General features: G+C 49.6%; 1 protein-coding gene across 2 annotated transcripts in view; it reads left to right on the top strand.

Annotated features, from left to right (window-relative positions):
• The window catches only part of TTLL11 (tubulin tyrosine ligase like 11), a 258,789-nt gene extending 239,199 nt beyond the window's left edge, over nucleotides 1–19,590 (top strand). For both annotated transcript variants that reach the window (XM_063081751.1, XM_063081753.1), the window contains one exon: nucleotides 10,278–19,590. In XM_063081751.1, the coding sequence (XP_062937821.1) occupies nucleotides 10,278–10,570 (293 nt within the window). In that variant the 3' untranslated portion in view covers nucleotides 10,571–19,590. The remainder of the gene's footprint in view (nucleotides 1–10,277) is intronic.
• The last annotated feature ends 3,699 nt before the right edge of the window (nucleotides 19,591–23,289 follow it).

Raw genomic sequence — 23,289 nt, forward strand, 5'->3', positions numbered from 1 at the left:
TCCCTTCTTTCCTTAAAAGATGGGCCTCGAGATTTGCATGTGGACTGGGGGAGAACTGGTATACAGCAGTGGTGGGAATCCCAACACCACCACTCTCCAGCAGTGTGACCTTGGGCAAGTGGAGTATGACCTTGGGCAAGTGCCTGGGCCTCTCTGAGCTTAGTGCTCTTGTCTGCACAATGTAAATGTTAGCAGTGCTAGTCCCTTAGGGTTGCCACAGGACATGGGAAGTGCTCAGTAAGAGTCCAGGTGGGCAGAATGTCCTCAATAAATGTGGTTTGTGATTTTAGTTATTACCATTTTTTAAAACATTCACAAGCCACCATTGCTCCCAATACTTCTAGAATCCTGAGAGGTCACTCAGTCAAGCCCCTCATTTTACAGAAGGGGCAAATGACACCCATAGAGGGGAAGTGACCATCTCAAAGCCAAGAAGTGCATAGGAGCAGAGAACATTAGAGAACCCAGGTCTCCTGATTCCCTGGCCTCATGACACTCAGTCTGGTGGGGAGACAAGTGACCTGATAACTGCAATAAAAGAAGAAAATGAACCCAATGTTATGCAGGCACTCCAGGCAAATGAGGTGAAAGTGCAGAAATCCCAGTGAAGAAAGGATGGGAGGTGCTCATACCGCTATTTTTTAAGCACAAATGGGTGGAAGCTTGTAAAAGCCACTCAGGACAGATATCTCTGTCCCCACTTTACAGATGAAGAAACTGAGACCCAGAGACATGAAATGACTTGACAACTAGTAAATGGCAGAGCTGAGACCCAGACCAGCTCATCTGAGCCCCAGTTGCTATTCACGGAACCAAATGCCATCTCATGAGAAATGCCCAGGTTTGATCTACTGTATGTGGGGTCCTTTGAGACCTCAGTTCCAGGCTTGGAGAGACTATGGTGATGTCTAGGGGAACCATGCAGCCACAGACAGGGAGCCAGGCTGCAAGGGGCCCTAAGAATGCTGAGAAGACTGAGATTCCTGTGATTAACCACGTTGGAGTTCGTGTAGCCTTCACAGATAGCTCTTCTGGGGACCATTTCACTGCACAGACAGGAATCGCTAAGCTAATTCTAGTCAAGATCATTCAGCTTTATTTCCTACCACTGATTCCAAACAGAAAACTTGTATACTTACACATTTAGAATTTCACTATGAGACAGAAATATCTGTTCTAGGTGAGTAATAAGAAAGAGATTTAAAGGTTGGAGAGAGAAAGAATTGGCAAGTAGCTGTCCTAGCACACCAATACCTTGAAATAGAGGGCCGAACCCACGGCTCACTTGGGAGAGGGCAGCGCTGGGAGCGCCGAGGCCGCAGGTTCAGATCCTATATAGGGATGGCCGGTGCGCTCACTGGCTGAGCGCGTTGTGGGCGACACCAAGCCAAGGGTTCCGATCCCCTTACCGGTCACAAAAAAAAAACAAAAAAAAGAAAAAGAAAAAAAAGAAAAAAGAAATAGAATTACTAGCAAGGAAGCTCAGGTATTTTTGAGAGAAAAAAATCTGGGATAATATCCCTGGCTGCTGACAATAATTTGGATTTAATTATATCACATAGGCAAGTGTGCTCTGTAAACTGCAAAATAATGCATAAATGTCAGATATTAAGAAACCATAATGTAGGACAAAGAACATGGGTTTGAGTGTCATATAAGCATGGGTTTATTTTTTATTTTATTATTATTATTATTATTATTATTATTATTATTATTATTGGTGGCTGTCTGGATCCAAACCCTTGACCTTGGTAGGCACAGGTTTAAATGCTGCCTCGTGCATTTAGGGGTGACTTTGACAAGCTACTTGGCTACTCTCTGGGCCTATGTTCCTCAGCTGTAAATGGGGAATACTTCTAATAATGTCCTCTTCTGAACATTACTCTGAGAAACACATGAGAAAGATATTCTTCACAAATTGGAAAGTGCTGTGCACATGGAAGTTATTATTCTAGTTTTCATCCTTAAGCCCCAGAACAGATGGTGGGATTATTGAAGAGCAGCTACCAGTGCTTTCATTAAGTCCTATGAGCAAGGACGCCTCCCTGGGTGTGAGAGGAGAGAACTTTGGGCCAGAAGGAGCCAGTGGGCCCACCCTGGCCCAGCTGACTGGCAGAATGAGGCCAGGGCCTGTCAGGGGCTGCATCTCAATGTCTGAGTGGCAGTCTCGGGTGAGAGACGTGCGTCTGGCTGCAACCAGAATGTTTCAAAGGCTGCTTTCTCCAGTGACATCTATCAACCCAAATGAAGTTTCAAAAAATACTCAATAGCTTATTTTCAGACAGGTAGCCTGTTTGCAAGGACCAACGGGTGTGACAGCACCTTTTTCTTGACACCCAGCGCAGATGGATAAGGCCCCTCTCTCTTTCACCGCAAGGCTGGCATAGCTTGTCCTTTCTAAGTGGCTGGAATTAACACTCCGACTTGGTCATCTCTGTAGATTCAAACAGCAGTGGAGTGAAGAAGTTAAGAGACTTGTTTTAGGGGTCTGACACTTTTGGCAAGTCTCTTAAATGTAAAATGGGATTGAAAATAACACCTGCTTCATCAGGTTTGCGTAAGCTTAAGTTAAATAATGTAGACGAAACCCTTAGCCCAGGGCCTTGCACATAATGGAGCCTCAATAAATATGAACCATTATTGTTTACTTTCATTACTTTTACTATAACGGGTCATCAGAGCAATGTTACCAAAGAGATCCAACTCCAGATCCCAGCTGTGAGGGGTTTTCTGAGCAGCTGCTAGAGGAGCAGGAAGGAGGGGTATGATTTATTACATTTTTTTCTAAATGTTGCAGGTAATCTCAGACACTTGGGTAGTGGTAGGAGAGTGTCCCCAAGTGCTGGGTGCACCTTAGCAGAACCAAGGGTTTGGGGATGCTATGGACTGTGTTGTGTCCCTCTAAAATTCGTACGTTGAAACCATAATCCTCAATGTGACTGTATTTGGAGATAGAGCTTCTAAGGAAGTAATTAAGATTAAATAAAGTCACAAGGGTGGGGCCCTTATCCAATAGGATTAGTGTCCTTATAAGAAGAGACACCAGAGGGCTCAATCTCCCTTTCTCCTATTCTCTCTCTCTCTCTCTCTCTCTCTGCCATGTGAGCACACACCAAGAAGGCAGCCATCTGCAAGCTAGGAAGAGAGCCCTCACCAGAACCCAACCATGCTGGCATCCTGATCAATTTCCAGCTTCTAGGGCTGTGAAAATACATTTTTATTGTTTAAGCCACCCAGTCTATGGCATCTTGTTGTGGCAGCCCAAGCAGACTAAGACCAGGGGCAGGGAGTGAGCTTTCAGAGGAGAAAGCTCATTCTATGCATTCCTGAAGGTTCTCAACACCCACAGTGGGGCTAGCTCAGTATTTGGTTTCTCAAAGACCATTCTCTTGACTTCTTCACTCCACTGCCTCCTCCAGAGCCCTTCAAGAGATGGCCAAGTTGGAGTTTTCATTCCAAAGATTCCTGATCACCCATGGTGCAGAATCCCCAGCACCTCTGTTACAAATGCAGTTTCTAGGGCCTCATTGCCATCACATAGAATCTCCATGGGGAGGGAGCAGGAATCTGCATTTCTGGCAAGGTCCGCAGATTATTTTATGCATAAAATGTTTGAAAACCACTGGCACAGATATGAAGGCCAGTCATATCTATGCCATATCACCTTGGCCTGGTGTCAGAGGTCCTCCTTCTTAAGACACTTGACTTGCCCTCATACCACATCCAATCCAGGGGCAGATCTCACATTGAGTTGGCACGACCCTCTACCCATATCCAGAATCTAACCATCCCTCGCCACCTCCACCACTACAACCCTGGTCCGCGCCAGCACTGTCAACTCTTGCTTGGACTAGTGCAGTAGCCCCTTAAGGGAGTTCCTCACCTTTCTTTCACATGTGCCACCTACCACCTGGTCTCAACACAGCAGCCACAGTGATCTGTTACTTCAAAACTCCCCAGTGGCCTCCCGTCTTCTTCAGCATGAAGTCCTAAGTCCTAGCATGGTCGACAGGGCCCTCTGTGGCCTGGCCTCCTAGAACTTTCCAGTCTACTCTACTTCAGTACAAATAGAGAAGGGCAGGGTCTAGGAGAACACAGCAGAGCTCTCCCCACTTAGTGGTCCAGCCAAGACACTGGAACAAACCAGGGATGTGTGGTTTCTCAGAGACCGAGGGAGGACCGAATGCACAGTTGGAACAATGTCATGGTTTTTCAGCTCTATCATTAGTCTTTTAAAGTGTAACTGGTTGGGTTTGCTCTCAGTCAGAGTATTAAAAGTAAAGACATTTGTAGCCCAAAGTCAAGCTTCTCCCACTTTGGTGGCAAGTCCTTTTGCAAACAGGCCCCTTTTTGTAGATGAGCTTTCAAAGTGAAGTGTATACAGACTGGACTCAGAAGCAGGGAGAAGTGAGGGGAAGGGACAGTGTTCTCAAAGTGGGGTCCCTGGACCAGCGGCCTCAGCATCACCTGGGAACTTGTTAGAAATGCACATTCTCAGGCCTGTGACCTCTGAGTCAGAAACTCTGGGGGTGGGCCCTCAATCTGTGTTTTAACAAGCCCTCCAGGAGATTCTAAAGTTAGAGAGCCTCTGTTCTGAATCAATTTGGTGTCATAAGTCTGCAAATCTTCTAAGGGAAGGTTTAGATTGCTCTTGTCCTTTACCCCTTGGTTTACCTCCATACCGTCAGCTGTAAAATGGGAGCGATAACACCTGCATTACAAACTTGTTAAAAGGTTCACCAATAAAAGGTCTTTATTGGTGCCTGCTGTGTGCCACGCTGTGCTGGGCACTGGGAACGTAGAGAAGATTAGGACATGGTCCCTGCCTCCAGGAGCACTGAGTCTTATTGGGGAGTCAGCCCTGTAGTCATGGATTTATCCCAATATATGACAAGAAATGAAAGGACACACCAAGGAAGGGTGATTAACTCCATTGACCTGGGACTAGGTCGAAGCAAGCTTTCCAGAAACAGATACCTCACAGGCTGGGTTGGGAGTATTTTAAAAATAATATCTTTTTTCTAATTACTATCAACAATGATGTGTATTATCTTATTTGGAAAATACAGAAAAGTAGAAAAAAGGATATAAAAATACCCTATAAGTCTAGCATCGCCTCCTCCCCACTGTGTTGTGAATAAACATTTGCAATGAACACAATTGTCTACACTGTGTCTTCCTTTGGAAGGTGTATTTTGTTAGGGTAAATGCCTAGGAGTGTGATCATTGTGTTAAATGATATAAACACTTGAATGGCTCTTGAAACTTTTGCCAAATTGCTTTTCAAAAGTCCATGGCAATTTCACCACTGCCTTACTCTTGCCATTATTTTACACTTTTGTTAGTTTAATGAGTGGTGAGCAGGACAGCCTGTGGCTGGACGGGACTGTTTCCTCTCACTCACTGATGTATGTGAATTGCCCATTCACAAGCTTCGTCCATTTGAGTCCTCTGTAAGATTTTAAATATTTTTAACATGCAATTACTGTAATTACCAGACCAACATTACATTTATTAAAAACCATCACCACCCAGATTCCAAGGGTTTTATCGTAGGGGAATAAACGAGTCAGAAATAAAAACCATGATATACCAAGTGTTTATTATAATGTTCTCAATAATAGTGAACGCATGTAAACAGTCTTAGTGTCCAACAGGGAGTGTGGAAATGATGTACGAGGCAAAAATTTGACGGAATATTATGCACCGTTATAAAATAACATTATAAAATAACGGTTGTGAAGGCTGTGTAGCAACATGCAAAACTGTTTATGATATAATTTTAAGCAAAATAGAATTGTATGTGTGTTGTCATCACAACTAAATGAAAATACATCTTCTGCTGACAAAGAGAGGGTGGAAGGTGAGTCGGTGAGAACGCGTGGTTTCTACAGGGAGAACAATGCATGATCCTTCCCACACTCTGCTAATATTCTCATTATATTTCATAATACGCTATCCTAAGGAAGGAGAAAGACCCGGTTCTGCCTGGTAGAAAACGTCAACACCCTGTGCCGGCTCCAGCCAGGTGAGGTGGCCCCTGCGCCCGAGCCAGGCTAGCCTCTCAGGTGGGAACCCAGCAGCCCTGATCCTGGAAATAACTCAGATTATTCTCAGTGATCCTTCCCCTTCCCCACCCCCCTCCACCCCGGCCCCAAGGCTTACAAAGGTTAGGTTCTCTGAAGCTCTCCGAACATTGACCTGGGTCAGGCCACCGTTTCTGGGCCGCCTTGATGAAATGATGATCAAAAGCAGTCTCTTGTCAAACACACACATACGGCCCTTAGATGCACCATCGTGGGGGCCAGAGACCCATGCACTCGTGGGGTGCAGTCCGGGGCGTCCCTTCTTCCCAATCCTCCCCACCCTCTGCCCTCACTGAGATGCACTTAGTAGGGCTGAGCCCAGTATGCAGGGCTGGTGGTCTGTGGAGATGACCCTTTCCCCATCCCCTGGCCCCAGTAGGGTTTGGCTTGATTATTATCTTTATTTATTGATTGATTGATTGATTATTATTTTTTGTGGCTGGCCAGGAAGGGGATCCAAATCCTTGACCTTGGTGTTATAACACCATGCTCTAACAGCCTATTATTATTATTCTTGTTTTGTTTTGTTTTCGGTGTCTGTTTGGGGTTGAGGGTGCAGCTTGAGGGTCCTCTGAGCCTCAGTTGGGCTACCCAGGGAACAGTCCTGTCAGTTACGACTGTGTTTGGGGTCCTTATGTGCCGCCCTGCCCTTCGGTAAAATAAAGATGCTGGACAAGGATTCTAGGGTCTCGGGAGTGACAATGGCTTTGCTGGTCGTTAAGATCCAAGGGTCCTAAGGGGTGACGGGCCCGTGTGTGCAGGGATCTGAGCCACCACCCACCTGGCTTAAACAGAGAGGGGTCCCTTTATCTGTCTAGCATATTGGGCTCCCTCAGAAGAGTTCATCTGAGGAATGAACAAAAGAAGCATGCGCGCACACACAGACACACACAAGTCCCACAAGGTTTCTATCACTACATAAAAATGTTAGAAATCATCAGACTAGAGGATGTGATCAGGCTGTTACAGGTGTGGGAATCCACGACTCGGATCACGTCTGTCTTTACCCTGGTACCTTCAGTGGCTCCCGCTCACCTCCTCTGGCATCAATTCCAGCCCCTCAGTGGCCCTGGCCCTCTTCAGAGTCTAGTGCGGCTGGCCCACTGCCCAGCCTGTCCGCTGCAGGCCCCCAGGTCATGAGTGTGCTGCACTCACCTCCCTGCCTCGCTCATCCCCTTCTCAGCCCAGCTCACTGCCCCCCAGCTCATCTCTGCCCGACAAAGCCCTCCCCATTCTTCAAGGCCCAACGCCCCTTCCCCACACCCCCACACCCTCCCAGTCCTTGGCTATGCCGTTTCCCACAGGTTCTACACATTTCCATCTAAACCTGCCCGTCCTCCGCGACTGTGTCCTTACCCCAGAGTTCTCGGTAGGGATGCTCAGGAGGGGTTTCGGAAAGAAGGTGCAGAAGCAGCAGCGCACGAGTCCTGGGCTGGGCCACGTACCTAGTTCTGTCTCTCTGGGCCTCGGCCTTCTCATCTGCACAGTGGGAATGTGGAGAGGATCAGAGTCCTGGCATAGGGGACCTGCTCATGTAAGTCATTAATGTCCACTCCTCTTTGCTTCCTCTTCTTTTTTCCATGTATGTATATTAAACTTTTTTATCAAAGTAGAATATATATACAGAAACTTGGCATTATATATTTTTTTCAAAGTAATACATGTACCAGCTTCAAATTCAAATAGGAGCAAAGTAGCAAATATTCAAATAAAAGCAGCTGCCCCTGCCTCACCTCTTTCCACCCTCCAGAATTTCCCATACATGTTTGCTGTAGAAAATGAGAAAATGTAGACAGGCAGAAAGAAAACCAAATATAACACACTAAATCCCACTTCTCATTTTAGAATGTCTTCTTCCAGATGATTTAGCCATCCTTTTTTCCCAAATAGGTACTTATTGTATTTTTTCTGTGCATTATAGCTCTAATCAGAGTCCCCGATTAAAGGAACAAAACTAATACTTATTGAGTAAAAAGGTGCAGTGAACTGTTCAATTCTTGCTACTCAAGGGTGTGGTCCAGAGACCAATAGCATCGGCACCACCGGGAAGCTTGTTAGAAATGCAGTGTCTTGGGCCCCACCCCAGAATCCACCTTTTAACAAGTTTGTGGTGATTGGAGCACACATGAATGCCTTAATGCTAGAAAGGGTTGTGTAGATCAGAGCTACTCAAAGTTGCAACCCAGGAACTGTCTCCTGTTGCCCAGGACAAGAGGCTTGAGCCAGGATGTAAACAGCATGCTGCTTCCTTTATGGAGAGAGGCTTGCTACAAAATACTGTCAGCAGAACTAAACAACGTGATCGATGAAGAGAACCATTTATATTCTGGCCCAAGCTCCTTATCTTGTCAGGGACCAGGGATGTGCAGTTTGTGGACTTGGCACCGTGGGCCGACCACACGTTGAGCAGCACTGTTTAGATCACGCAGTTGGGAAGTAGGGCTGGGACTGGGTTTCTCTGGCTTTAGAGCTGGCCTCTTCCACTCTGTGTGTATCTGATCCTCCCACCCAACCATGACACACATGCACATGCCTGCACGCATCTCCTAGGAGAGCCCTGGTCTGGAGCTGGTGATTAGAAAACATCTGTCTCTCGAGCAAGACGGAGGCCCCTGTTTCTCTATGTCTTTGTCCACACCAGACCTCTGTTTACATTCAAAGGGTTTTACACCAGGGTTGCTGTGCTTTTATCAACTCCTCCTGTCAGGGCCAAACAGAGCAGGGGACTTGCAGGGCGTCCGGACTCAAGAAAAGCAGAGGCACACAGCTTTGATGGACTTGGAAGGGGACAAAAACCAACTTCTTTGCTCAGCTCAAGTTCCCAAGGCAAAAAGCTTTCAGATCCCAGGGTCCATATTTAATCCACTATCCACAAACTCTAAGCCAGGCTTCTTCCTGCAGAGACAGGAGCTGGTAAATAATGTCTCAGCCACTGGGAAGGTGTGGATTAGCAGTGTCAGAGCCAGCCTCGTCTAAAATGCCGTGTGGCATTTGGTCAGCCTTAGTGTCACTTTCACCAAAGAGTGCAGGGCGGGAGTCCCAGAGATTTAAGTCCCAGGGTTCGCTTTTACTTGGATGTTGGGAAAACCCAGAACTTTTCATGTAGCACACTTAGTTGTAAAACTTGGGAGTCAAAGTTTAAATTTCCAGTCCAGTATTCTCTGGCTGTGTGACCTTGGGGAAATTACTTAATCTGAATGTCAGTGCCCTCATCTGTAAAGTGGGGCATAATAATATTGACCTCGCAAAGGTATTATGAGGATTAGTCACAATGTCAGTAAAGTACCTGGCACCAACTCATTCATTCACTCATGTATTCAGCGTGTCTATATTGAGCACCTTCTGGGTACCTGGCGGTGGGGGATACCGTGATGAGCTGGAGCTCACAGTCCAGCAGGGAAGATGGAAGCTGTCAAAGAATCACACAAACACTGAGCAAGTTGCAGTAGCTGCTGCAAAGAGAAGTGCAAGGAACCTGTACCGGGGTTGGGTCTAATCTGGGGATCAGGGAAGGTTTTACTGAATAGGTGATTTTGAGCTCAGATCCCAAAGATGAGTAGGAGCTTATGAGGCAAAGCAGGGGAAGAGCATTCCAGGGGCATAGTGGGGACTATTCATACGTTCCAGAAGATAACTGGCCAGAGAGAAGAGGCTGAGAGTATTTTACTTTTTGAGGTAAAATTTACACAGAGCAAAATTCATGAACCTTAAGGTACAATTAGGAGTTTTGGCAAAGGGAAACAACACCTCTCTCAAGATATAGAGCACTGCTGTCAGATTGGGTTTATCTTAAGTTTTCCCCCTTATTATAAAAGGTAGGGAGCTGGGTTTTAATGGGGACAATTTGCTGTGGTGCTGAGGGATAAGGCTTCGGGCTAGGTTTAAATCCCATTCCTACCACTTTCCACACATATGACTTTGCCCCCCACTTCTCTGAGGTTCAGTTTTATCATCTGTACAATAGGGTTAATTAAACCTACTTCACAGGGCTGCTTAAGGGGTTGCATCTGTAAATGGTTGTAAAATGCCCAGCTGGTGCTGGGCTTAGTGGGCACTCTGTGGGATAGCCCTGGTAGGAGTTTCCAGAGTGAAAACAGTATGGTGAGAAAGGCTGGCTCTTGCTGGCAGCCTTGTGATTGGAGTCGGGCCTTGCCAGGGCAGCGCCCCCTAACACGATGTCTTTGTCCACAGGGATGTGTCTGCAGGCGTTTGTTGAAGCTTTCTTTTTCCTGGCTCAAAGGAAGTTCAAGATGATGCCACTCCATGAGCAGGTGGCCGCACTGATTGACCTGTGTGAGTACCACCTGTCCCTGCTGGATGAAAAGCGCCTGGTGTGTGGCCGGAGTGGCATGGCGGGGGGCCAGCCCCTGTATAGTGGAACTCCCCAGGAGACCTCCCCTCCATCCCAGCCAGCGGGGGACATCCCCCCACCCCGCACGAACTGTGCCAATAAGCTCTCCCATCCCAGACACACTCTGTCTTGAGGGTCACTCTGTCTCCCAGAAGAAGAGAGGGCCCTTCAGGGCTGAAGAGAGCCCCAGAGAAAGGGCAGGCTGCTGAGAATTCCCATCCGAGATTCCCGTTCGTCATGTCTGTGTCCTGCCAAGTGGCACTTCACACACTGCCTAATCCTCCTGCCTTCCTCCCAGTGCCTGTTGGTGATCCACCCTGTTTGCAAGTCATCAGTGGACATATGACATCTAAAATGTGACAGATGGCACCTTCTGTTCTGGGCTCACGGGGAAGCACCAACCTGGGCAAATCTGTTGTGTTTGGGGCACAGGGCACAAAATGTCTAGGACCGGGAGCTGCGGAGAGGAAACAGAGTCTTGGGCCTGCAGGGCCTCAGAGTGCTGACTGGTTAAAGCCCACGAACATCGTATTCCTACACCCCGCTCTGTGAAAGTGAAGCGGAAATGTCAAGCAAGCGGCTGCGATCGCCCATCCCAATCACGTGCTTCATGGGTGTAGTTAACAGATGAGTCTCATCTATTTCATTAGCTTGCCTGTTGCTGCAATGTTCGGTTTGTTATTAACTAAGAAATAATTAATTAAGAACTAAGACTCCTAGAGCCTTGGAGCTGGTTGGCGACTCAGAGGTCATTGGTTTGATTTTGTTTAACCTTGACCTCCAAGCAGGAATCTCATCTTCAGCCTCCCTGACCAGATGGTCACGTGGCCTCTGAGTGGACTCCATGCGTGGGGCCGGTCAGTCCAGGACAAGTATTGCAGGGGGCCCCTGTGTGCCCAGCTCTGTGCTAGGAGCCCTGGGCCAGAGGAGGGGCTTCCGAGGGCAGGAAATAAGACCCAGAGTAAAACCAGGGCAAGCAGGAGTGTCAACAGCTCAGGCGTTAGACCTGATGTCAGGAGAAGGGGAACCCACACTCTCCTTCCACGAGACCTTTTCCTTGTCTCCATCTGTGTTCCCAGGCAGCCCCTTCTCAGAGAGGTAGCCTCAGAGGCAGCATTCTGGAAATGGGCACAGGCAAGTCAGAGTTCAGAGTCCATTGATGACAGGCAGATAGGACTTTGCAAAGCCACACTCTCCAGAGTATTGCTGGAATTGGGGGTTAATGTGGCCCTTCCCCTGAGAGCCCCCTTTAAAGAATCCTGAGGGCCCTGGGGAGAGCTGATCATCATACAAGTTAGGATGGAAAGTCTCTGAGGGCCTTGCATGAGGAGCCTGGAACACAGTAGGACGCAGAAAATGCTCACTGGTGCAGGGCAAGGGCAAAAGTGTGTCCTAGACGAGTTCACGTCTTCCTACTCCAGCTTCTTTTGCTCCCTTCCTTCCCTCTGACATCCTGTCTCGTCTCCTGATTCAAGTCCCCCTCACTAAACTGATGAAAGCCACTGACTCAAGGTCCAGCACAGAGTGCTGGTGCTCAAAAGGGTCTGTAGACATAAATACTTGAATTCACCCTCCCCAGAGGATTTTTAAACCCAAAGAAAATGTGGTTAATCCAAGATCTCTCCAACTGTTGGCAAGATATTTTGGAGTAAGAGTCCCCTGTTCATCCTTGCCTGCCCCTGCTTCCTGCCAGAAGACCACTTTCTCGATGAGTAAGGCTGTCTCCATGCTGAACGGCCACCACACAGTGCCCTGTCCTGCCACCTCTTCCCTGCTGCTCCTTAGAGCCCAAAGGCCGCTGCCCTTCCCTGATCGAGAGGAGCCCTGGAACCAAGCCCTGCAGAGCACGCTCTGGGCTGTTCAGTGACAGCACACACTCGTAATAACAATATTTCCCCAAGCAGAAAGCAGGACAGGTGGCCTAAGATGGGAAAGGGCAGGATTTGCCTCCCGATGTGCACTGAGTGCCTCTTACATGGGCACATTTTACAGGTATCATTTGCTCGATTCTCCAGTCACCTCAGGTAATTTCAAATGCTGTTCTCATATTCAGATGAGGGGAGAAAGGCCTGGATGTCACTTGGTCCAGTCGACTCTGTGTCCCTGGGTGAGCGTGATCCAGCTCCACATGCAGACATCCGGCAGATCCACCCTGCTCTGGCGCTGCCTGGGCCCTCCAGGGCTCTGCTCACCGTCACAGTTTAGTGGCATGGGCCAGAGTAATCAGTGCTCCTAAATGGCCCCCTGTGAGAAACTGAGTTGAAGACCCCACGCCTGCTCTTCTGGCCCCCTTTGGTGGAACAAACGGGTTTCACAGTGAAAGACCCAAGTGAATTGTGTCTCGACAGACGTTATCAGCTGGGAGTAGCAAAGTCTTTGAAACAAAGCTCTAACTGTACACCATTTCTCAAAGCTGGTCTTCAGAAAGTATTCACTTGCTAAAATGGAGTGCAATTTTCAGGTCTAAAACCGACTAAGCAGATTGAATTTTTGGAAAAAAAGAAAAAAATCAAGAGGTTGAATTCCAGCCACACTGGGTGAGCTGTCATGATGAGAATTGTTTTCTCCCACTCCTGCTCGTCATCTGGAAGCAGGTCGCCCCGCCCACCACAGTCACTGTCCTGTAATGACGCCCCTCCCTTTGCAGACAGGTCCCTAAGTAAACCCCACACCCCTGGAGCACCCAGAGTCTCAGCAGTGATTGCTAAAGAAATGAGGCTGCTATTTTATAAGGCAAGAAAGTGACAAATTGGACCCTTTGTTCCCAATACTGTTGGACAGAAAGGCCTAAGAGTCAGCTCCATTATCAGACTGAATGACAGGCAACTTCTCCCACCTCCTTGGCTCCTAATAGGAATTCCCACTGTGTTTACCCTCTTTGGTAAATGGCCACTCATTTTACAGGGTGTAATTGAAATGATAGCAAAAGCAGATGGTTCCTTCCTCCTAGAGGAGAGAAAGCAGAGCCAGGGAGCCCGGGCAAGCCCTGAGATACTCCAGTAGAGCGGAGCCCCCTGTGCTTTGCCGTCAGATAGGCCCATTCCTTAGAAGGGCCTCGGGATCCCTCCCCAGGCTCTTCTCCCCACCCTCGCCTGCCCCTCCTCCCCTCCTGCTGATGCCTGCCCCCATGCACACACAGTCCGGCCACACTGAACCTCTGAGTTTCTGGAAGGCTGGACACTCCAGTGGTGCTGAGTGAATGGGGAAGAAGATCGGGCTCGGCGTGTGCTCAGTTTGGGGTGTGCACATCCAAACAGGCTGGACAGGTTGGTGGGGCCAACGGGGGAGGGAGGCTTCTTCCAGAGTCCAGAGCAGATCAGCAGAACTGGGCGCAACCCACCTGCTTCTGCCGGGCCAGCCCTGCCCCTCTGCTGTGCCCCTGGACAGCATCCTTACTCCTTGCATACTGAGGGTGCTGCTCCTGCCTTCCAGCCTCCGGGGCACAGGCTCAGTTTTTCTGCTGTGAAGGTGACAGCTTTATCCCTAGAGTGGAACCCGTCATAGGTGCTTATAAAGACATGCTGGGGTCAGTGCAGTTCTTGGCAAGTGCTAGTCCCAATGGGCCCATCCCCGTGGAGGAGGCAGGGCCTCCTAGAGACGGGAACCTCCATCCCCAAAACGAGCCTCCTTGGCTCCTCTTCTCCTCCAGGCCTCCATCCTCTCTCCCTGGCTTGGAGTTCATCATCTCTCACCCGATGTCATCTGTCTCCTGCCTCTCACCCCTCCTGCCCACCCTCCATCCCTATCAGCCTGGAAGGACTACAGAGCTGACATGCAGCCCCCTACCGAAAGCCCCCTCATCACAACCCCTCAGCATCAAGTGTCTTCCTTTCTTTCCACCCCGCAATCCATGCCTGGCCTGCACACCGTGGGCCGGGCTCTGCGCTGCTGACCCCACGCTCCAGGGCTCTTAGTGTCTGCTGACATCAGACCGGAAGGGAGTGTGCTGTTTCCAGCCCGGTGGGCAGTGGGGGAGAGGGTGCCGGCCAGCTCCTCGCCCCCCACCCTTGCCCTTGCTGCTCCCTCTGTCGATGGCAAACATACTCATCTCTCAAGGTCCTGCTCAAATGTCCCCACTGCAATCCCCCAAGCAGAATGAATGGCTCCCTCATATACTTCCGAGAACCTGGAAAGTTCCATCATTATCATCTTTACCTGGGAATCACGGCATTCACTCCCACCCAGCTGTGAGTTCTGTCAAGGTCAGACATGTGCTGAACCTATGTGGGCCCCTCGGACACAGAGCAGAAGCCCCCCAGGTGCTTGTGAAGTAATAGGAATGTTCAGCAGGCCCAGGTGAGGAGCCGGCACTGCCACGCACGTTCTCCCCTTAGCCTGCAGATGCCCTGAAGAATCGTGGATTTCCAAACCTTGCTGAGCCAATTCACTGAACACCTCCATGTCTCAGCTGGCTCGTTCTCCCCCCACCCCACCCCAGGCACAGCAACTGTCCCATGGCTCGGAGCAGACAAGGGCTCCTCTGACCCCAGGCAGTCTCTCCATGGCCCTTGGTGCTCAGGTCTGGACTGTGACCCCTAAGGACACCCCATCTGTTTCAGTCTTAGAGACTGGCTGCCAGGCTGGAGGGCCCTCACCCCTGCTCCTCCCAGCCACTCAGCCTGTCTCTTCACCTCGACACCAGCCTGCCTTTGTGGGAGCTTGTTTAGTTCAGAGTAGGTCACCCTGAGGTGAGTGTAGGTGATCAGGGAGCGGGAATGGACCGGGCGGGATTTTGGAATGGTGTTCTGTGCCTTTCGAGAGCCAACCCTTTCCTGCGTGAATTTAACCACGTGTGTTCAGGGCCTCACCGTGTACAGAGTACTCTTCCGTCCATCCTCTCCGTCTGATCCTCCCAGCAACCCAGCGAAGGGTGAGGGTCGTCATCACCCTGTTTTCACAGATGTGGGCCTGCTGCCCAGGAGGTTCAGCGACTCATCCATGGTCTTGCAACTGCTGAGAGGCACGGCCACTGGTCATGCGGAGGCCCCCCGGCTGCAGACCCCATACTCCTTCCACAGCCCCTGACTGCTCTCCACAGAACCTCGAGGCTCCTGACAAGCCAGTCGGGAGAGGGTTTGGGCCCCATTTTACAGACACAGAAGCCCACGTCTCAGAGTGGCTGGGTGTTGGCTCAGCTAGTACCTGGAGGTCCTGGTGACTTCATTTGGGACAGCCTGACCTGCCCTTCCCACTGAGCCCTCCAGGAAGGCTCTTGAGCTATGTCCCCCAGCCCCACAAATGGGGATGATACGTCCTCTCCCGCTTGATCTTTGGGACAAGATCGTGGAAAGCATACTAAATGTGAAAGGGGTTTGTATCCAAAGTGCTGCTCAAGTGCAGCGTTATCTTCAGGCTGGCTTCTGGCTTCCTGCAGCGTGTAAAGCATGAAGGTAAAAGCTCTCTCTTGAATAATGTTGTCCATCAAGACAAATGAAGCCAAAACAGGCAGCTCTCCCCACACCTCCCCTTCATCCTCACGTATTTAAAGACATTCTCAGGCTGAAAAACGGTTCCTGCCGCCCCTCTGACACCTGGAATTTGCCTTGTGATTGGCAGAGTGTTACTCCAAAATAGCTTAATTTTTTTCATTTCTTGATTAACGTCCTACAGTGCTTGGCCCTCTAATTGAGAGCTGGGCAGGAAGTGCTCGGTGTTTGAGCAGCTTCCCTGGAAGCTGAGAAATGATGAACTCTCCTGTCGGGGAGCTGCTGCTCCCAGTGGCTCGGAGAGCTGTCCCCTTCGCTCAGCCGGTAAATTCACCACAGCGTGTACTAACGTAGGTGCCACCTCACCTTGATTGATAATTTTGCCAATCTCCTATTTGGCTTGACGAATGTGAGAGAAATTTTCCCATGCGGCATATGAATTTCTCCCTCACAAAATAAGTCCAGATTTTTTTTTTTTCTTGTTCTAGCAGATAAAGCAGCTCTGCAGAATAGTCAACACATTCAGTTACTTTCATCTCTAATAACAAAGTCTTGATTTTTATATAACTAGAAAAACCATGCAGCATAATGCTTACACATACACACAGAGCACCATTACGCTTTGGTATAAAATGGCAAAATTACTGATATTTTTCTCATTTCTGGCAATTTGCTTCTGAGTCTTATTTAGAGAACAGAGTTAAAAGGGTTCTCTGCAACCCTGGAGTGGCATCACATGCTTAGCAGCAGACTCATGGGACACATTTCCTCTGATACAAAGGCATCTGCTACGATTCCAACCAGGGCTGTAATCTTGGGTCATGGGACATTGTCTGCTCCTCACCATGGCTCCTCCAGGCCCCTCCAGGCTACAGAGATATTTTCCCTTCAGAACCTCTTATATCAGAGTGGGGAGAGTAAGAGCTGAGAATCCCAGAGGATGCCGTGAGCCATGCTGGAAAGAGCAAGGCTTGGAGTCAGACCTGGGTCTGGATTTTGCTCTGTCTGTCACTCTCTCCCTGTGACCATAGGCCAGTGACTTCAGCTCTCTGATCCCTGCTCCTTGCCTGCTCAGTGGAGATCATGTCATAACATATATGTCAAAAGCTTGGCATGGGACTTGGCACCTGGGAAGTGTCTGAATAAACGTCTGTTGAGAAAAGGAACAGTCTCGGTGTGCTGACACAAGAAGGATGCCAGGGGATGCTTCCACCCTCCTTGATGTGCCTGACAGGGGAGGCTCCTTGAGGTCTGGGAAGAGGCCCCATGGCTCAGGCCCTCCTCCCGCTGTGCAGCCTTTAAGAGGCTGCAGCTTCTGCCTCTTAAAAGCCTTTAAAAATTCTTTATTAATTTTTCATGGCACATAAAGTCAAGGTTCTGTGATTTGGCCCCAGTTATCTCAGTAACTTCATAAAATGCCTTAGTAAAACAAAGCTGAGTGTTGCTAAACAGGCTCATTTTATAAACGACTGCAAAGTATTGACAGTTTCTTCTGCATGATGATTTTTGACAGCAAATCCACTGGGGTAGACAATGCTTGTTCATTTTGGGTCAACTGGTGAGAAAAGGGCACCTTTTAATTTTTTCTTCCTTAATGGTTAATGTTTGCCTGGGAAGCTAAATATTGTCTCCAGGAAATGGTGACATCCTGGGGAAGATACAGGGGGGATTTTGGAAAATCCTCCAACCCTTGATCTGCTGGGGACAGTCTCCCTTGGGAGAGAGGGACCTGTCCCTAGAGACTGAGACTCTGCAGCAGGTACACCTGCCCAGGAAGAGAGGTGCAGCTGGGCCTGAGTGGGTGTGTGCTGCCCATTTCACCCTTGCAGGGGAAGCTCGAGGCAGGGCATCTCCCCAGAGAACTGTTCAAGCTGCACCTAAGAGGTGATTCCTGGTGCTGCTGCTTCCCCCGAGGGCTCTGTCCCTGGGAGCAGAGGTCCTCGCGCCCTCTTAGCACGCCCTCCTCCTCCACCCTTTGAGAGCAGCATATATCCGCTCTGAACATCTCCCAGATTGTGGACCACCCAGTGGAAAAGGAAAAGCAGATGGCCTTGAGTTAAAAATAACATGAGACCCCAGCTCCCTGGAAATCATCACACCCGGGGGGCATCAGAAAAGCGTCCACTTCACACAGCCCCTCTCCAGGGAGAGAGCCACTTGGGCAGACTCTGTTACCATGACTAACTCCTGCAGTCCTTTGGACCCTTCAGGTTTGCCATTTTATGAACCATTCAGATCCTACACATGCCCCGTGCCCCTACAATGTGCCAACCCCTTGGTCCTAGGCTCCCCGTCACAGGTCATGGCTCTGCAGCATGATAGAGCTGCTGCCTCACTCTCTGCTGGAGAAACCCAGGTTTGCCTGCCCGAGGTCCTACAGCCAGGAGAACTGCCTTGGACCTCTGCACCTGGGCCAGGGGTGTCTGGGGGATTGAGTAGAGACCCCACCTCTGTCTTTAACGCAAGCAGCTCCAACTATACCACCCTATGTTACAGGCTTCATTACACAAGTGCATCCATGGCTGCTGGATTCCAACCTTCCAGTTTTACAAATGAAGCTGCAGGAGCCCAGAGAGGGAAGGGTCTTGCCCCAAATGCCCAGCAAGGAGGGACACGAGTTAAGGCCTCTTCTGTGAGGGAATTTGTTATGCTGTTTGCTCAGAGGAGTAGAGCAGAAGCCAGTGCTTCTCACCAAACATCCACCATGGAAAGCAGCCCAGGGAGCCACTAGTCCAGGAGTCTCAGAGCTAGTTTCCATAGAACCTGACATGGAGGAAAGAGGGTGAGAGAGCTCCCTGCGGTCCCTTTTATAAGGGTGCTATTCCCACCCACGAGGGCTCCACCCTCCTGACCTAATCACCTCTCAAAGGCCTCACCTCCTGACACCATCATAGTGGGGGTTAGGATTTCATCAAAAGAACTTGGGGGACACAAGCATTCAGCCCATTGCAGCTGGCTACCCCCAGCCCCTTAGCGGACAGCACTGGGCTCATGGCTCACTTGGCTGGAATCATCAGACACTTGGGCCCGATGATGTGATTCACTGAAGCATTCGACCTCCGTACTTCTTCACTCATCACTCTAATAGATCTGCTTGGAGCTGTTTCCAGAGCCTGTGATTGTTGGCATCAGTGGGTCACTGGGTCTGTCCCTAGCTGTGATTGGGGTAAAACAGACCCCAAGCTTGGACAGATCAGAAGTCTGTGGGCCTGGCCCAAAATAGGACAGCTGCAGGCAGCCACTTAATTGAAGCCTCATGTTCTAGCTTTAAAAGTACTGTAAGCTCTGCATTCTGCCCCGTATTATGTCTGTATTTTAGTCAGGCCAGGCTAGGCCATACTGAGATAGCAAATAAACCCCCAAGTCTCAGTAGTTTAACAGAGCAGAGGTTCATTTCAAGCTCATGCAAAGCCTGACGTGGGTCAAGCGGCTCTGAAGGTTGACTGTCCTGCACGAGCTCCAGGCTGCTTCCAGCCAGGGCTCTCTCCTCTCAACCCTGGCCTCTCCATTGCCTCAGGTGAGATGAGAAGACAGGAGAATGGCAGAGGACATGCCCAGGGAACAGCCGTCTCTCTCCCTCCACCCACGTGCACCACCAGAGTGCTGGGATAGTGGGACATGGGCTCTTCCTGTACACCCGAGTAGGCAAAAAAGAAATGGGACTTGGTGAACACGTCGTTTTGGTTTCTCCACGATGCATATTTATTTCTGTATAAACACATTTTTCTCCCCCTCAATCTTTAAATAAAATGGCTTTTCCAAGAAAACGACCGTGTGTATCTTACGGCTGCCGCACGGAGCATCCCGCCCATCACAGCTCCCCGTTTAGATGAAGCATGATGGAGGTCACCTGGGTTTCCTGACTTGGAGCCCCAGGGGAATACTGGGGCTACCCAGCAGCTTCCCATCCAGCAGTGACATCCCAGGCTCCGTAGCTTGGGTGAGCTCGGCTTCAAGCTGCTCAGGCAGCTTCCCCTCACCAGGAACACTGAGTCCAAAGCAGGTCACCACTGAAGTGTCCTCTTGAGGAGGGCGGGAGCTGAAGATCTCAGGAAGAGTATGTGCCCCCCTCAGACCAGAGCAGGGCACTCAGTCCACACCCCAGGGGCCATCTGGCCCAGAAACAGGTGGTCTGGTCCAGCCGGCCCCAGGTGCCCCTGCATGTAAGCCCAGGCCCCCTTGCCTAGCCTGCTGTGGCGGGTTGGGCTGTGCCAAGCAGCCTCATGCGGTGAATCGAGTCACATCACAGCCCCTCCTGTAGTTGGTGGAAGTTGTGTCATAACTAACATACGGCAAGGGAGGTGGGGGAATGTCAATCCCACTCTCAGTTCACATTTACTGAGCACATGCAATGACTAGACCATGCCAGGCACATTCTATGAGTCAGTTCATTTAATCTGAGAAACACACTCAGGAAATGGATCCTCATATGATCACCCCACTTTGCATTTGGAGAAACTGAGGTGAAGTGACCTGCCCGAGGTGGCACAGTTTCTAAAAGCCACAGTGGTTTGGGGACTCCAGCCTCACAGAGACCACACTCCAAATGCAAGCTCCGTGCATACTGCTGTGTGGAACGGCTCCCCTTTCCAACAGCAGGGGACTCTGCCAGGGGGGTGGGCCCCAAGAACATGGGGAGGGGGGAGGCTCTGGAGGACGCCTTGAGTAGCAACGTGTCAGCAAACGTTTCTCTAAAAAACCCTTGAGCACAATTAAGTCCTTGAGGAAACTCCTTGCCTGCCCCTACTGCTAGGAGGACTCAGCCTTTGGGAATTGACCTTGGCAGCAAAGCGACAGCAGAGGGGAACATAATCAGCATGCAATAAGCCGGACAGCCTCTGTCTCTGGCCGGAATGTGCCTGGCAGTGGGGGAGGGGAGGCGGTGGAGGACAAAGGCAACCATGTGCCAAAGACTGGCTGCATCCCGGGCACCAAAGTCACCCCATGTGTCATGGCAAGGTGGGTGGCATGGCTCAACTCTTACAGCCGAGGAAACTGAGGTTTGGGGAAGCTAGGCACCTTTCCTGAGGCCACAGAAGGTTGCCCTCCCCCGGCCATGGGGCCACCACGGAAGCTCTAAGCCCGGGGCAGGTGCAGGGCTGCATGGGACAGCAGGGAGGAGGAAGTGGCTGCCCACACTGCTGCGGGTCAGGAAGGCCTCGACTCCAAGCACCCAGGGCCACCAATGTGTGAGCAAACAACCCGACATCCAGAGAGTGTGCCCCAAAGCCCGGGCTCCTGACTGCACAGCCAGGAAAGAGGCTGCCCACGCAGCTTCAGGCTTCAGTTCAGGGTCCGGAAATGCCACTCTGGCTTAGTTCTCTCTCCATGCTCACATGCTGCGTGCGAAGTGGTGCCTGACAGGAGGGCAGGGGACAAAAGTCTCGTTAAAAGAGGGGCCTTCCGTGCAGGAACAAAGAGCCGTCTGCTTCAGAGCCAGCCAGACAATGTTCAGTCATGCTCCGTATTCTTTACTGGGTAATATGGATGAATAGTATACACTTCACATTGGCTTCCATGAAAAAAAACTTTTTAAAGAGTTTTGATTCTTGTGATACAGCTGGGAAATTCACTTCCATGGAAACTCATTCTCTAAAGCCACTGGGTAAAATGAGACCCCACCGCATGAGACAAAGAGCACACCCCACCCTCTGGGCCTTTTGTTGTTGATGTCATTTTTTAAAAATATGCAATATGTATATGTATTGGTGTATAGATGCGAGTATACATATACAAGCGATCTTCAAAAGTTCATGGGAAGATTCACCTTATCTTTGTTTCATTTTTCCATGAAACTTTTGAAGTACTCTCGTAAATGCACACATACATAAATACACACGTGGCCTCCATGCACATATATGGCTAAAACCAGTAAAAACGGCACAAAAAAGGTATACAGTAACAAGTAATCTCCCTCCCACCAATCCCTCAGTTATCCAGCTCTGTCCTCAGAGGCAACTACTGTTTCTGGGTTTGTCTGTCCTTTCAGAGAGAGGCTGTGCATATACAACAATTCTTACATAAGTGTGTATCCCCCTTTGTTCCATATATTGACCTGCTCTTCTTTTTTCACTTAACAATGTTTCTTGGCCATCACTGTGTGACACATACACTTAGGTGGGCCTCCATTTTTCAATGACACCATGGCATGCCATTATTTGATGTACTATAATTCCTTATAATGCTGTAGTTTACTTAACTGGTGCCCAGTTGATGCATTTAGATAGTTTTCTGTTACTACAAAAGTCTCACAAGGACTGTTCTCGTGTATTCATCTCTGGGTCCTAGAAGGCAAGGCACTAGGTCGAAGGGTACACCCATTTAAAATTGCAATCGATATTGCTAAATTACCCTCCAAAGAGGTTGGATGAACCCTTAGTCCCACCAACAATGTGTGCGAGGGCCAGTTTCCTCATCATCCCAACACAGTGTATTGTCAGAACACGGACTTCTTCCAATTGATATATCAAAAACGTGGCACCATCTCATCATAGATTTAATTTCCATTTTTCATCTCTTGAATGCCATTGGGGCTCTCTTTTATGTGTTGCAAAGCCATTAGTACTCCCTTTTCTATGAAATGGCTACTCCTGCTCTTTGCCCATTTTTCCACTGGGCTTTCACGTGTTGGTTTGCAGCATCTCTTTGCAGATGAAAATAATTAGCCTCGAGCCATAGTTTTGCAAAATATATCCTCTATACAGGCCATTTGCTGTCAGCCAATGGTCTCTCTGCCTCCAGCCCATTCTCCACAGGCTGCCAGAGTGGCCTTTCTGAAAGGCCAAGCTGATCTTGTCACCCCTGTGAAGACACAAAACACTCCCTGCCACCAGGATCCAGATCAACTCCTCACCTGGTTTTGGGATCCTTCTTGCTTGGGGCCCAGTTTCCCCCGACAACCCTGATCAACAGGGCCACCACTTGCGGCCATGAAGGTTATGCCACACACAGGAGACAGTGACACACTGGTAAGAACCTCAGTGGTGCCCCCTAGAGGGGAGCTACTGGCAGCTCTGCTGAACTCCCCAAAACCTCACCTCACCACTGTCCACACTTTCCGCCATTCCCCAAACGCCCTTTGCTCTTTCATGCCTCTGGTGCTACATCCACCTGCTTCCTTCTGCCCCTCTCCTGCTGTGGCCTCTGAAAACTGACCCTGCTCCCTCAGGCTGGCTTCCCCTCCGTCTGGGCCCCCACAGCCCTCCTATGTCCCTTTAACACACTTCATGGTGATTCTCTACTGTGCAGTCTCCAGGACAGTAGTGTGTTCCTTTGTGGCTGGATCCCACCCCGAGCCAAAGCCTGACACAGAGGAGGCACTCAGGAAATGTGTGTGAAATGAATGAATGAATGAATGAATAAGTGGGTGAATGAATGAATAAGTGGGTGAATGAATGAATAAGTGGGTGAATGAATGAGTGAATGG

This window comes from Cynocephalus volans, chromosome 17 (assembly GCF_027409185.1).
Source record: "Cynocephalus volans isolate mCynVol1 chromosome 17, mCynVol1.pri, whole genome shotgun sequence".
Classification (NCBI taxonomy): domain Eukaryota; kingdom Metazoa; phylum Chordata; class Mammalia; order Dermoptera; family Cynocephalidae; genus Cynocephalus; species Cynocephalus volans.